The following is a 15,908-nucleotide window of genomic DNA, read 5'->3' on the forward strand; positions in this document are numbered from 1 at the left end:
ATATTAATATTTTGGTGTTCAATTTTACGCGAGTATTATACGTTTAGAAACTAAAGACTTTTCAACGGATTGTAAACGCGATTTATTCCTTATAGATGTTTCGAACACTTTACAGCGAGCGTGGTCACGGGGAGACTAAGATGTTATATACTACCGCCACCTATATCTCTCTCTCGCTCACAACCAACGATTTTTGTATAACCCTCAAGACATATAACATCTTAGTCTCCCCGTGACCACGCTCGCTGTAAAGTGTTCGAAACCTCTGTAAAGAATAAATTGCGTTTAAAATCCGTTGAAAAGTGTTTAATTTATTAAAAAAAAAATACATTATTTGATAAACAAATAATTATTAACAGATGTATGCCAGAAGACCGAGGACGATCTTATTTGGGATTTCAAAACTTGAGGAAATTATTACAAAATTTTGATAGACTAAATAAATAAAAAATATAGTGTATTTTCTTAAATAATGTATGACTTTATCGTTTTTTTTCAAACATCAAGTGCAGACCTTAAAAATCAGTTCAGAATTATTACTGGTATACATAAACGAAATTCGATTCCAAACTAACCGCCCAACTTTGTTAAACATCATCGTCACGATAATATCATCCTACAATCTACAATAACCTTATCATCTAAATACATCTTATAGCACGCTTCTATCCTCAACATTATGTAAATCCTTATACAATTGACGGTACCCGTGGTCTCATATTTTTCTATTAAGCGTATCATCCCGCGTAGAATACGAATCAAGTATCACAACCTTCGTTATGCATAATCCAATTCCCGCATACTAATATCAATAAATTCGTTCTATTGAATGAATTTACAATGCCTGTGTTGTTCTACAACGTAAAGTTCATTGTCATTCAGTCTTGCAAAGTTGTCACATACTGTATTTGTCAAATCCGATAAAGTCCAGTCCGGGGTTCGTCTAATCCGGTGAGTGTCATTTCAGGGTTCTTAAATCTAAGTACATTTCGATTAGTTCATAAGCAGGGTATGTTACAACATCGTGGGGTGAAGGCCTTAAACGATGTTCATGGGATTTTCGATGATGTTAACTGGTGTGTTGTTGCCGCGTGGTTTCCTTCGAAACAAAAAGTCCGCGAGGCTCACCGCGCGCTGGGGCACTTCCGCGTCATAGAATCCTTCGATGTCGCTGCTGCTCTGCGTCTCAGCTGCTGGTTTCTTAATGTCCGTGAGAGAGAAGTTGGTTTTCCTGTTGCCGAAGTATGCGGCCGTGCCAAGGTCGGCGGAGTAAGCCTTGGATTGGAGGAGGTTTATAAACGCTGGCAGGCCAGGGTTGTCGGCGAGGGAGAGTGGCCGCTGCATCTGCTTCATCACTCTCGCCCGAACGGCGCTGGCGAGGCTGTCCCGGGATGATGTAGCCTCGTTTCCGACCTTTGGGCTCGATCCTCCTTGTTCCTCTGAAATTATATATATTTAATTGAAAACTGAACAACCAGACCGTGTAATAGTGTTTTTATATCCATGCCGTCTACAGTCGTTTCTTTGTGAAAAACACGTCTTCATCAACTATCTATATAAAGGTACTGCATGGTTAGCGTTAAAACTTGAACCTGAAACCTGCTTGGGAATGGGAAGATCAAGAAAACAGTCAAAATATTGAGCATATCTCTACCTTTAGGTATCGATGCCCTAGGAGAGGGCCCGTCTTCATCCGTGTGACCTTCAGAGAGCGTTTCTAAGGGTCGATGCTCTGGTTTGTCGTGGTTTCCACCACTTGTTCCTGACGTAGACGGTGTTGGATTCTGAAATGATGGAACGCATTTTGAAACCCATTACTGTTATACATATGATGTTACTATTTGAGAGAAAAGACAGAGTATATTAATCACAGTATTCTGTATTAAATCTAAATTTTGTAAATATTTATATCGTCGTGACTTGGATGGATGCTAGAGTATTAGAGTGCGATTTTACTTTATGCTATAGATTTCGTCATATTGAACATTTGACTTATACGTATTGTTAGCCGACAGAAGGAATGAACAAAAAAACCTATATATGCTACATAGGAAATTTTTATTAGACAAACATTTTAATTAGTAATGAAATGTCGGTTTTATCGAAGTATATTGAATATATTTGCGCGCGTAAAATCAAAATGATTGCGTCTAACAAATATTTAATTTCAAAGTATCTATATTCCCACATACATTTTAAATAGAAAAGTAACACTGTCTGTCTGTCTGTCTCTTCATTACACCTAACCTCATTTGAATAAAATTTGGTACCAAGATTTAAGGCACGGGAAAGTATAAAAGGTTGGTTTAATTACAGAAATGCTGGAGAATTTTGGAAAACTATGCGGTCGAAACAACAAGTTCCAAATCCCCACAAACAGGCAACCATTCAACTTACGGCATACAAATCATGGGTGCTGTTGATGATTGCTGTCTCCCCGATGCCGTCAAGGAAGAAAGTCACCATGTTGCCCTTGCCCTTCACGTCGATGGTGCCGCGGCAGCGCAGTTTGTAGCCGCGCTTCGACAGGATGTCGTACACCTCTTGCGTCACCTACAGAACGTTCGCAAAGCCACTATAATAAACAACCGGCTAGAATTTTATGTAAATTGATGGATACTTTCGCGTTGCGTGCATGGGACAATGGATCTTAATGAAGTTACATTGTGGTACCACAATTGTCGCACAGCATTGGGTGTATTATGACTGTTTTGACTAAGCATTGATGGACTTGAAAATTAATCTGAATATAACATTGAGAAGAACAATAATTGTTAACATACAAAATTAAAAAAACACATAAAATTCCATGATATAATTTGATATCTTCCCAGTTTTAGCATCAATTACTCAATACCGGAATCCTGCTTAAATTTCTACTGCAGGGCAGGTTTTAACATCCTCAGATGGGCACACCCTTTATCAAAATCACCTGAATGTGATCTAGAAGTCCAGTCGAGTCCATACGAGAGGCGACATTAACTGCGTTGCCCCAAATGTCATATTGCGGCTTTCGAGCGCCGATCACACCGGCAACCACGGGCCCAATATTGATCCCTGTAAGATGCCAAACATCATGTCCATCCACATATTAATTCACATATTAAAAAAAATTTAAACAATCGCACGTTGAAATACATACGCAGTAATGCAAACAACATTCGCAGAACTCGATAATTTTAGTACATTGACAACTGAATACCCATTACCTCTTTTACTTTTAGCTTAATTAAATCTTTAAGCTGGATTTGAATTTGATTGAAATATGAGTATTCAGTAAGCGCGAGACCACAGTAATGATATTCGATATCCACTTACAAGTACGCAAAAGTGAACTCTTCAATCAGATATCTCAACAGCTCAAAGAGTGTCACTGTCTCATTAGCGGCTATCGATTTATCCTGTAAACTCGCACCATTGAAACATCAGTGGCACTTACCGATCCTGATACGGAACGTATTGAATGAGTGCTCGTTAACGTATTGTAGCTGTTCTCGGAGACGCAGGGCGTAGTCTGCCATGGCTGTCACGTGGCGGAAGCCGCGCAGGTCCCTCGTAGCCGCTGTTAGGCCTGGTAGAATATTTGGGGACATGTTAAATGGCGTTTATAAGGTAAAGATTACAAATAAAATACATTTCAATTATACGAATCAGTTTAACAATGAGACACTCTTTGCTCCGAGTTTAAAACGTTTATTTTCTCAATAGTTGTTTGTGCATTGAAAAGTGGCTTGTACTTATGTATAAATATCCATTGAAACTCAACACAATTGTGATGATGTTAAAAAATATATGCATTAGAGTTAAAAAAAAAAAAAATTATGAAGTGGTATTTTTAGAAAATTATCTTTTGATTTTAATGGGAATTATTTTATATCGGCATGTTAATTTTAACGCTAAGGTGTTCATCTTTATCGGGCTAATATTAATACATACATCACTAACCATTCCATACAATTCAACACGGCTTACTAATTACATTCATAAACCCACCCAAATTCCTATCAAAGTTACCTGATGCCGCCATATACGTAGCGCCTGTGCTCTTGATTTTCTCGATGTACTTGAACTGCTCCTCAGCCAGGATCTCGTCGAAGTCGGCAATGATCTCGTTCAGAAGGCGGAGACACTCCACGCCCTCGTTGTTGCCCTCCAATTCCACGTAGAACTCCGAAAAGTTGGGGATCGAAGCGAACATCACGCATACGGATTCGCATTGTTCGTGATATAGCTCCTGTAAGAGTTTTAAATGTTGGAATAAAGTGCAGCTTGTATTCTCCGTAGGAATTCTATAAATCGTTTTCGGGGGTCAATCTATGTGCGTAGTGAAATTAGGTAACACCATTGGGTAGTTATAGTTATAACGATAAATTTCCCATATTCTAAAAGCTAAGGAAAATTAAAAATTTCTTAATAAATAATGAATACATATTATTAAATTCAGGGAGAAGTGAATCATTTGGAAAGGAAATTTTGCTATTCGTAGCTAAGTCACAACATCTTGGGGATTTAAAACTACATGGTAGTTTTTAATAAAACTGGCATTCACACGACAAAACACCCGGGCGGAAAGCTAGTTCGCAATAATTAAAGTAAACAATAGTTCATAGGTACGCGATTAAATTGAGTCAAGCCAGCTGTATCGACGTTTATTAAATTTCAAACTGCACTCCTAACTTTATTATCGTTCGGTACTTACGTCGAAGTTTTTATCGCTGCATAAGAAATGTTGGGCAACGTGTTCCGGCAGAATGTTCGCCAGCAATTTTCTATTATACGCCTCTAGATGTTCCATGTCTTCTTTTTCATCTGTACAAGAGTTTACATGTAATGAAGATTTGTATAATCGCGTACGTGTAAAAAAAAATCAGCCATTTTTAGATTTTGACGGGACACATTACATTGCTTATTAAAATATTTGTCGAATCTTACAAAAAGCTGTGACAGATTTTAAGGTACTTAGTTGACACATCAATTACATACTAACAACTAATCTCAATTCTTTTTTGTCTTCGTCTAGGTGGAAATAAATGAATTCTTAACACCTAAGGCAGGTTGTTATGCAACTGTTTAAATACATTCTAGCGCAGACCTTCTTCCTTGTCACCTACGGACTGAAAAACTGCTACTCTTCTAAAATTATACACAAAACTCACCATTAGCTTGTAGTTTCCAGATGAAGTCTAGACGGTAGGTGCTCTCAGTCTGCTGGGAGTGTAACAGCAAGGCGACTAGGGCGCCGAGCGCCACCACGATATTCGTCAAATCCTGGTTCCAATCTTCTGAGCATTTGTGTCTATATAAACGCAATGGAAAATTTTAGAATAAATTAACCAAATAATTTCTATTTTATTTGGAGCTTCGTGAAAGAAGATGGTGCATTTTATATTCTGTGAAAGTTAATAAGAGATATCGAAGACTTCGAATTTTTATTCGATATCATTAAGAAATTTTTTTGTATGTGCAATCTCAATCAAATCTAAAGTTACAAGAGCGGTATAAATGTAAATATTCATTATTTTTATCCATACTTTCTCAAATGTATCAGGTATTTTTATTGCTACATTACACGAAAACAAACGATTCATGAGTCATGGCCATATCTATCGGTAGGATTTCCAAATTCTCATTGGGTTACGAGCCCTTCCTGCGCACCCATATAAGATGTACCCATAGGAATACTTACTGGTTGTTGTAGTAATGCTTTTGATAGTAAATAAACTTCTGTATGGTGATGCCAATGTACGTCGCGCTGATAATCAGCAAGAGGATCGTCTTCAGCAGAGTTATGAGCACCTGGTGCACGGCGCAGAGGAACATCGCCAAAAGGGTCAGTTGGAGGTAGTGCTGGTGGCGGTACAATTTTTTTTAATCAGTGATATTTATATGTATAAAGTCCTTACTTACTAACTAATTAAAACGAATCTACTAAGATTCGTTGTAGTTTTTTAGTGGGTCGCCTGATGATAAAAGACTATCACTGCCCGTTAATATTTACTAAATTATATAACTACTAATATACATATCTACTTATTTTTGTTTCCCTATTTTGGGAAGGAGAGACGAGAGACTCCATTTCAGTGTATAGCTGAATAATAAATTATATTATATAGAAAGAAGGACAGACAATGGGTAACGTACTTCATTGATGCTTCGTGGGCAGTCATCTCCGGCGACGGGCGTTGATGGTTGCGACAGCAGATGAATTCCCTGCGACGGAGTAAAGAAATTAAATAACATTTTATCTATTTCGTTTTCGCTTTGGACGGTCAACAAAATTTGTATCATAGTGCCTTAAAGTAAATACAGTTACATTTTGACAATGTATACGATATCTAATATCATCGTATTCCGATTAAATTTTTTTACCTCAAACATTAGAGTAGGTACTTCAAACTCTTAACTATCACTAATTGAATTCTACGACCTGATTTAATATCTTGGTACTAGCGGAGTACAGCTACAATTTGCACACAATTAATATATGTTAGGTATCATGGAACCATTTTCATCTTACCATAACGACCTCGATTTGCAGTGCGACAGCGCCAACAACTAAGAACGACATTAGCTGCGCCAGAGTCCGGTTGTTATGGATACTAGCGGAGAACCTCTGCAGTTTCGGCATCGTGTACTGCATTGTAAAAATATTTAATACAATAAATGAAGTAGAAAGAGTTTATGGAGGTCTGAAAGCGTTGATTCGAGTTCAAATATTGCCATAAAATGTAAAGGTATCAAAATAACATTAAGATGCTTTAACAAATATCATTTAAAAGTTATTGTAAGTTTAAGTTTAAGTTTCCTAGCTGACCAGGCAAACGCTGTTATGCCTTACTATTATAATTTAGGGGTATGAAAAATAGATGTTGGCCGACTCTGACCTAACCGATATGCACACAAAAGTTCATGAGAATCGGTCCAATCGTTTCGGAGGAGTATGGTAACTAACGAGAATTTTATATATATAGAGACATATAATAATTATTATTATTAAACATCGATGCTCCCTCATTTCTTCATGCTAATCATATACAATAGTATCAGTGTAGATTTCAGATAAATAAAACAGCACATCGTTAAAAGCTTTTAACAAACTTATGATACCGATAATTCATGATGAACAAAAAAGGAAAATAAGAAGTATTCCAAATTTACAGACCTTAAAATCGAAGCAGACGACGATGTATGTCACACTCAAAACGATCGAAGCGCATAGCAGCATAGTGACAGCACATCCGATGGTTCTACAGAAAACGTGGCAACTGTTACTTCATTGCTTCGAAAATCATTTACCGCACTAAAATATGAAGGTATAAATACTCACATGTCGTATACTACCAGTTGGATGAAAACGATTGCGATATACACGATGATCGAGCAGAAGAAATAGATCTTGAGCATTCTGTCCCTCTCCGCAATGTACTGGAAACAAAATAATTGTGATCTAGAAACGAACGCAGCGTGTGTATCGGTGGTGAGGGGCGTGTGAAAAATGTATTTGAACTTGCACCTTTAACTGAGGCAGTATATCGTATAACGTATTATAAATTCTGAAGAATTAGTTGTTGTGTGTCTTTAAAGCCGACCGAAATAAACAAGCCACAATTTTTCAGCCCATTTCTCTGTATGTTTGTAAACTGATCCGGCAATATATACTGCGTGAAATTGATGGCACTGTTTACGGATGCAATGCCTGACTAATTTAAAATATACGATCACATAACAAATTAGATGGGTCTTCCAATACTAAAAATTACCCTCATAGAATATCCAAAAAGATTAGCTTGTTAGAAATTAAACGTCTATTTTAAGGTTGAAATTCAATCAGTCATGTTTAACCTCAATGATATAAAATAAATAATATAGCTATCTATTTCATTCACATCGAACGTTGAAAATTTCCTATAAAGCGTTACTTATAAGTCGTTGATTTTGTTATAAGTTCTATTATAAAGACACGCATTAACTAACCAACTGAAAAATAATAAGTGTGCATTAAATAAACTTTCTATCTTTAATCTAATATGATACAGGATACATAAATAGGATTCACACAAAAAGCCAATAAAAACCAAAATTATATTAATGGACTCATACAACGTCCCTACCTCCCATGAAGTTAAATCATATAAAAATCTTATTATTATGTTTTCTTGTGTTTGATTTTACGCGAGTATTATACATCTACAAATTAAAAATGGGAGACCAGTCTCCCCGTGACCACGATCGCTGTAAAGTGTTCGAAACGTCGGGTTAATAATATAAAGAATAAATCGCGTTTAAAATCCTTTAAAAAGATTTAATTTCTTAATATTATTTTTTATAAAACTTGTATTTAGAAGTTTCATATTTGTATTTTCTTCATGTACATCTCAACAGGTGAAGCCGGCGTAGGCTAAGTGAGGAAAAGTTCATGTTTTGCATCTCTACCTCGTTACAAGTCGGTATGACACGGAAAGAATCTCGAAGTTTCGAAAGGGGATTACGCTCCTTTTTTGTGTTGTTAATAAAATGACTAATACATTTCACAATGAACTATGGACGTAGAGATGAAGTAACTGGGAAGGGCATTTCCCTACGCCTAATAAGAAAACCAATATCATAATAATATTATATGTACTAGTTATTATTGGTCCTTAGTATTGTCATGTATAAAATAATACGTATATAAAAAAGACCGTAAACTAAAAAAAAAACATAAATAAATTAGGACATAAGTGAAATTTACATTATTACCGTAAATTACTTACTAATTACACAATTATCTACCAATTTAATGGCCCAGATACTAAGTCCATCATCAACTAACATCACATACCCAAGTCTTTAGTATCCAATATATTTATATCCTATCCTATTAATATTATAAATGCGAAAGTTTGTAAGTATGGATGTATGGATGTTTATTACTCTTTCACGTAAAAACTACTGAACCAATTGCAATGAAATTTGGTACGTAGACAGCTGGATAACTGGACTAACATATAGGCAACTTTTTATTCCGATATTCCTACGGGATACGGACTTACGCGGGTGAAACCGCGGGGCACAGCTAGTAAATATATATATATGGACAATTACATGTATGGACAATTACTTCAATAAAGTCCATTTATCAGTATGCGTAAGATGTGTTCCAACCTACATTTCAGGCTTTTAAGCGAATTTCCCAAGTGCCGCACGTTCAATCTAGACTTCTGGAATACAGTGGCTGCCAACTGGCCCCTTTCCAATTAGCCCCGAGTAATTTGCAGCTTCTTTGCATGAAATAAGTTAAAAAAATCCACCGCTGCAAGGACTCCCGGGTATAAATTAATCGCTCGAATTAAGTAACTAACTAACATTGTTTTAAATTTTAAACTTTATTGCGAGTTGAGAAAATATAGCACCGACCTAGAAAAATTTAAATTGCACGATTTATATTGTAATTTTTGCGATTAACTTTTCTCTCTAACACGTTTAATTAGAAAGAAATGTAACGAATTAAAAAGGAAATTTTGATAAATAAAAACAATGCTATAAATTCGGTTTATTTTTATTTCTATTATATATGTTAAAATGAATCTGAAGAGGTTCCTTTATATCGACGCTTTCGAAATATAACTGCCGATTTTTTTACAGAATATATGCGGTAAAGTGCAGTGCGCCTGTCCGACTAGCACTTATATCCGTCCGGTTATATTTATTGCGGATGAGCACGTGCGCCTCCTGGCAATAATTAATTATATATTGCGAAATTAGTGTTTAAGGGGGTTGTATAACGCCTACAAACATTCACATGCTTCGTGAGAAAATTCCTAAGTTCCTAAATTATGCGCAAGTTAATTTATTGATTTTATGTATTACCTTTCTCTCCAGTTTGTTATCTCGGAAGGTTAAGGTGAAGGGCCTGCAGTGTTCCGTCCTCAGGCGGTCTATGGAGCGTGCGTCTATGGCCTTCATCAGGTATTCGTTGACCTCGTCTTCTGGCTTCTTGTTGTCGTTGCTAGCGTCGACGCCGATCCTAAACACAGACGTTTTATCTTTTAATAACTAAAGTAATGTAATAATAATATAGCTTTCTTAAATTAATAGCAGTAATTAATTCTTGATCCCAAAAGAACATGCTACCGATGAAGAATAGAAGAAAGTCGATTGTTGGGGCGGGATCACGGGTGGCCGAGAGGCTAGGCATGCTTGCATGGTTTGGCAAAATAACACCGCTTCGAATTCCACCCCATGATCAATGTTTTTCTATTCTTTATATATTTAATTCTTATTTCAATTATAAGTTGTTGCTTGTACGGATATCGTTAAAAGCATCCGCCAATGTCTAGCCAACTTCCGTTCCATGCTACTAAATCGTCTGTCTGAGAATCATTATATAGATATTGTTATATTATTCAACTTATAAACAAAGGCACTCTGATGTAATTCTCTAGAATGATTGATAAAAAAATGAAGATATTGTGCGAGGATGGCTGGATATTTAGATATAAGTATAGTTTTGAAAACAAAACCGATACTATGGTATATGGAATATAAGCCTCATATATTACTCTTTCAGTTTATGAAACAGTTTATCGTCATTTCCTACTAGGTAAACTGTTTCTTAATGGAATTCACCACTGATCTAATGGCTTGTCTATCGAACCCATGCAAAAATAAACTGTTATTGAACCACACAAGATATCTTCTCATACGTAATACACAACAAATATTATATAATATAAAAAAAAATGTAAAAAAATATTGTTTGATCATCGACGCAAAAAAGTCAAAGAAAGGCTCGGAAATAGCCGAGATACACTTAAATATATTTCAATTAAATATAATACATTTTAAACGTTTTTTCTACTAGATATTATATTCAAAGTTCATAATATAATTTCCACACAATTCCTTGCGCGTTTATAATTTTCAATTAAGCCCTCGCTCATTACAATGCCACGTTTCTGCTCTTAGTTTATTTCGGCAAAATTATTTAATGATGTAATTTAATTGTAATAATGGGAATAAATCGTATAGAACGAAAACAATTTTATTACGTTTTCGCTATTATAACGCATATGAAATATGTGTCGGAAACGTGAAATAGAACACTATCTGTCAATTTGACACTGCTAAATCTGTGTTTCGTTTCTTCGAACATCGAACGTCTGTTCGCTTATTACGTCTTTTTACTTCTCACGGCTAATATAAACTATAACAGCAATTTAAAGAAGACGTTTATTTGGATGATATTAAGAAAATAGACAGAGACACGGAGTCTACAAACAGAATTGCGTTTTGATAATACTTGTATATATTGAAGGCTAGGTGCGCCCTGCGGTTTCACCCGCGTAAGTCCGTATACCGTAGGAATATCGCGATAAAAATGCTTGTATGTTATACCAGTTGTCCAGCTCTCTACGTACCAAATATCATTGCAATCGGTTCAGTAGTTTTTGCGTGAAAGAGCAACAAACACACACATCCGTTCAGACGTTTTCTCATTCGAGATACAGACAGACAGACAGACAGAAATTTTTTGAATTGCATTTTATTATAATAAATCGCAAATCGCCCCACAAAAAAAAATCTAGAAATCTTCAATGTACAGAATTTGACCCCGAATTTATATATATATATATATATATATATATATATATATATATATATATATATACAATTGGAATCTCGGAATCGGCTCCAACGATTTTCATGAAATTTAGTATATAGGGGGTTTCGGGGACGATAAATCGATCTAGCTAGGAATCTTTTTTAGAAAATGTTTTATTCGTGATTTATCGACTTAAACTTAGCGACTCTTCCTGACATCTATTGGCGAATAATAATACTAATACTATTTTTTCTTCCTGACATCTATTGGCGAATAATAATACTATTTTTTTGGTGAATAATTAAAGTTCCAGCAAATGGCGTTGTTAAGTAACGAAGTTACTGAGTGTTTGCTTTGAGGTTAGATTAATTGTTTATATTGTTTTGTGTCTTCTTAATGCACGTGCTCACTTAAAAATGCCAAAACGATCTTGGAAAAAACGCTTATAAACAATCTAACTTCACGAAGTTAAACCGAGCAAAGCTCGGTCATCCAGGTACTATATATATATATATAAGTATATATATAAATACACCACCGCTTGACACAAGTTATCTTACGGCGCCATTGTGTACACCTCCCAAAGTTCCGGGAGAAAATTTTCAATTATAAAAAGCCGTTGGAAAATTTATTAATTCGGACGTAGAATCAACTTAAAAAAAATTATATCTTCCGGGCGCTTCGTACAATCCACTTAGCGGGACGAACAGTGAACTGTCAACATCGCATTTCGTAGGCATTTGAATTTGTTTTCACCACAATTTGAATTAATTTAAATATTTTATAATAATGATATCATATTAAAAAAAATATATATTTTCTTTATATGTTGTACACAACAATTGGACAATTTTTTTTTATAACAAGGAGAGAAGGGCAATATATTTGACATTGGCAATCGCTTGAGCGTTCTGAAGTTGTGTGTGTTGACAGTTTAACCTGTTTCTCCTTTTTTATAAAGGAAGGAAAGAGACAAAACATCACAAACAACGAAGGACGAAGTTAGGTTAAGGCTAAGCATCGTAGAATTGAAATTTCATCGCTTGAAAAGTTCGTAAAGACGTCGACAAACACTTAAAGCCAGTATCGAGCTCGGTGCAGTTTTCGAAGATTAAAGCTGTGTGTACACTGTTATATTATGTGGTATAGAATTGTTTAGAAGTATTAAATAAAGACTCATTCATATTATGCCAAATTGAATTGACTGCTATATGGATCGTTATCAACTTTATTTTTATTATTTTTTATTTATAGGATTTTTACTGATTGGAAGTTACAAGCCAGAAAGTATCTATTCGCATTTGCTTTAAATTAAACTTGTTTATAAGAGAGCGGAAAAAGTTTTCATTTTCTTTTGCGTAAGTTTAAAAAACATTGAATAATTACTATTTGTATTTTTTTTTTTCAAATTCTGCGGTGCGGTTGAGGTATTAGAGAATCATTCGATTTAAATAATATTAAATATAACTCATAGCTTAGAGAACACTTAAATATCCAACGATCAACATTTTTTGGAATCGGGCCCATGGTTGGAATATTTCACATATTTCATATTTTATTTAATTTATATTTTATTCATATTTTATTTAATATAGCAGTGGTGGCTCAATGGTGAGAACCTCGGACTTCAAGATCGATAAGTCGAGGTTCGAGACCGGGCGAGCGTGCAAGAAATAAATTGATTTTTCAATTTATCTGCACATGTGGATAACATTCCCACTGCTTAGAACGGTGAAGGAAAACATCGTGAGGAAACCGGCATATCCGAGAATCGAAAAAGTTCGACGACATGTGACATCTGCCAACCCGCACTTGGCCAGCGTGGTGGATTATAGCCTGGACCCTCATAGGAGGCTTGTGTCCCAGCATTGGGAACATATATGGGCTGATGATGATGATATTTCATTCATTTCAGATATCATATTCTTACGTTTCGTTGAAATTTTTGAGCTGATTAACAAAATTTTTTGTAATAATTTCATTGCAGCATGCAGCTAATTTAATCAAAAATAAGCGATCGGGATTAATTGTTGTCAAAATTATATTCAACTATGAAATGATTCAACAGCTCTTCTGTATGAAATAATGCAATCTGTTTGTTCATATAAAATGACGTTCGTTATAGCTCAACCTCTGCTTCACTAATTAAAAACAATTTAAGGCCGAGGGCATTCGCAAATTGCAGAAACAATTTCAGCGAATGTATTCGCAAACAATGGCCCTTTACAAGAAAAAAAAAAATAAAACTTTTCATGAACGATTCTCATTCAAACAAGTGGTCCTGAAATATTCATTAGTGTTTGAAATCGCTATTTTAACATTTCTTTCCCCCATTTTTTTTTGTTCGCCATATTTATTTTCATTGAACTGTAGCAATGCAGAGAAACGTAAGTACTGTTTACAAATAAACAGTATTTATTTGTAAACAGAATTTTATCTTCAGAATTTTTCCATCGTTTTCATGACATCATCATATTAATAGAATGTTACGTCTTATCTCAGGTAGGAACGTGAATTAAATTCAAATTGTTTGTTATAAAACTGTTTTAACAAACTGAATTCACAGCGAAATAGGGAATTACTGAAAATCAGTGCTAAGTCTGCCTTATACATGCAGCACATTATGCTGCGTAGTCTCCTATCCAGTGCTACGCTGCAACATTTAAAGGGATAAGGAGGTGAGGGATAAGGAAAGACGGAAAGGATTGACGACTGGAAAAACGGACTGAAAGGATGAGGTACAAAAAGGGAGCTCCGTCTCCCTATTCTCCATACGAAACACGCAAGTATGGTAATATTACACCGATCTTCTATGGGAGTGTGGTAACTTCCCTGTGCGAAATTGGGCCAATTGCCGCTTGCCGAAGCGTGCTTGACTCGTACATTAACATTTTTAATGTTTATTTAAATATGTTAAAAAATATGTTAAAAAAAAGTACGAATCTTTTTAAAAAGGGATACGAAGTTTTTGCTTCACGTATCATAAGGATATTATATAGACTAAGATTCAGGTATAATTTTTAGAATCGCTATACGTTTCAATTTCAAAATTGCTAATGACTATAGTTGAATACTTTTACGATTTATATGTGTCAGCGTAAAATGTAAACATCGTCAGATTAGCTATAATCAATCATAAATCGCGATATTGTAATCTGGCGGGAATTGTTGAACCGAAACATAATGTTTCAAATTAAATGCATTATATTGCAGTAGATTATCAACATTCTATCGATTTGATATGGATGTGAAATTGGCGAACGATGTGGTGGGATTCGCTTGTATCACAGTTTGGCTAGCCATTATTATAGACGTCATCAAGTGACATGTCCTCCGGTGATATATTCGTTTTAATCTGCAGCGTTAAAGGTAAATTTGAATTCCTTTGAACGCCACCTCCCAACACTAAACACCAGGATGGTAAACCTTGGTTTGACTTTCATAAATTACCCTACAGTTCGGTCAGATGCGATTAATGCCTTTTGCTTCATAAAGACCTTTAAGGATTTTGTACGTAAATATTGATAAAAGCGAAGTGGAAATATAGAATCTATGGGAATAATATCTATGCAATAGTGAAATACAATATCTATGCATTAATAATTATTAAAGAACTGCCCTTTTGCTTAAACCTGGAAAAATTATTTTTTCAGCTGTCTTGTAGAGATCATTTGTCATTGATAGGACCGCGTTAATACAATATCCCTATTGACTGCTTTCTTATCTGGTATTGTAATTTGTACACTATATTATGTATATCATTTATAATTATTATTTCAAATCTCATTGATAGATTTCATTCTGTGACCGATTAAAAATAAGCAATGTGGGAGATTTGTCATTAATAATCCCCATTTCAACTGAAAACTTAAACGGTAAAAATAAAAGAAGTAGATTTTACAATCAACAACCCTTTACTTCTTAACCTCCAGACTTCCATCACCCGTTACCTATACGCAATACGTTTGTCCACTCGCGTTGTCAATTGCTCAGATCAACCGATGCATAATATAATAATTATATCATTACAACTTACTTTGACGAGTGCTTGCCGTGCTGCGAACCGTGTCCCATCACCCGCATCTCCTTTGAAATGTTGCCGTTGAGAGAGAAGTTGTGTTGAGGCTTCTTATCCTGCGTACAAGTGTTCGTTGATCAATTGTAATGAAGCGTAGATATGGCCGGTTTTCATTATTCCAGTCCAGTTAGTACCTAGCCCAGTACTAGATTAAATATTAAACTCAAACTATATATCAGCTAGACTTCATTAAGGAGCACTTTTGAATAGCCCAAAATAAAGAAATGCCACCAGTTTGGAAAGCAA

General features: G+C 35.2%; 1 protein-coding gene across 1 annotated transcript in view; it reads right to left on the reverse strand.

Moving 5' to 3' along the window:
• Positions 1 to 346: 346 nt before the first annotated feature.
• LOC119835849 (adenylate cyclase type 6) overlaps positions 347 to 15,908 on the reverse strand; it is a 111,160-nt gene continuing 95,598 nt past the window's right edge. Inside the window, exons 15-29 of the mRNA XM_038360886.1 lie at positions 15,621 to 15,718; positions 9,850 to 10,006; positions 7,328 to 7,425; positions 7,163 to 7,247; positions 6,518 to 6,634; positions 6,142 to 6,210; positions 5,687 to 5,847; positions 5,157 to 5,296; positions 4,700 to 4,809; positions 4,015 to 4,234; positions 3,440 to 3,571; positions 2,933 to 3,057; positions 2,398 to 2,553; positions 1,655 to 1,784; positions 347 to 1,439 (exon numbers count right to left, since the gene is read on the reverse strand). Of these exons, the coding sequence (XP_038216814.1) occupies positions 1,039 to 1,439; positions 1,655 to 1,784; positions 2,398 to 2,553; positions 2,933 to 3,057; positions 3,440 to 3,571; positions 4,015 to 4,234; positions 4,700 to 4,809; positions 5,157 to 5,296; positions 5,687 to 5,847; positions 6,142 to 6,210; positions 6,518 to 6,634; positions 7,163 to 7,247; positions 7,328 to 7,425; positions 9,850 to 10,006; positions 15,621 to 15,718 (2,199 nt within the window). The 3' untranslated portion in view covers positions 347 to 1,038. The remainder of the gene's footprint in view (positions 1,440 to 1,654; positions 1,785 to 2,397; positions 2,554 to 2,932; positions 3,058 to 3,439; positions 3,572 to 4,014; positions 4,235 to 4,699; positions 4,810 to 5,156; positions 5,297 to 5,686; positions 5,848 to 6,141; positions 6,211 to 6,517; positions 6,635 to 7,162; positions 7,248 to 7,327; positions 7,426 to 9,849; positions 10,007 to 15,620; positions 15,719 to 15,908) is intronic.

The sequence above is a fragment of the Zerene cesonia genome, chromosome Z (assembly GCF_012273895.1).
Source record: "Zerene cesonia ecotype Mississippi chromosome Z, Zerene_cesonia_1.1, whole genome shotgun sequence".
Classification (NCBI taxonomy): domain Eukaryota; kingdom Metazoa; phylum Arthropoda; class Insecta; order Lepidoptera; family Pieridae; genus Zerene; species Zerene cesonia.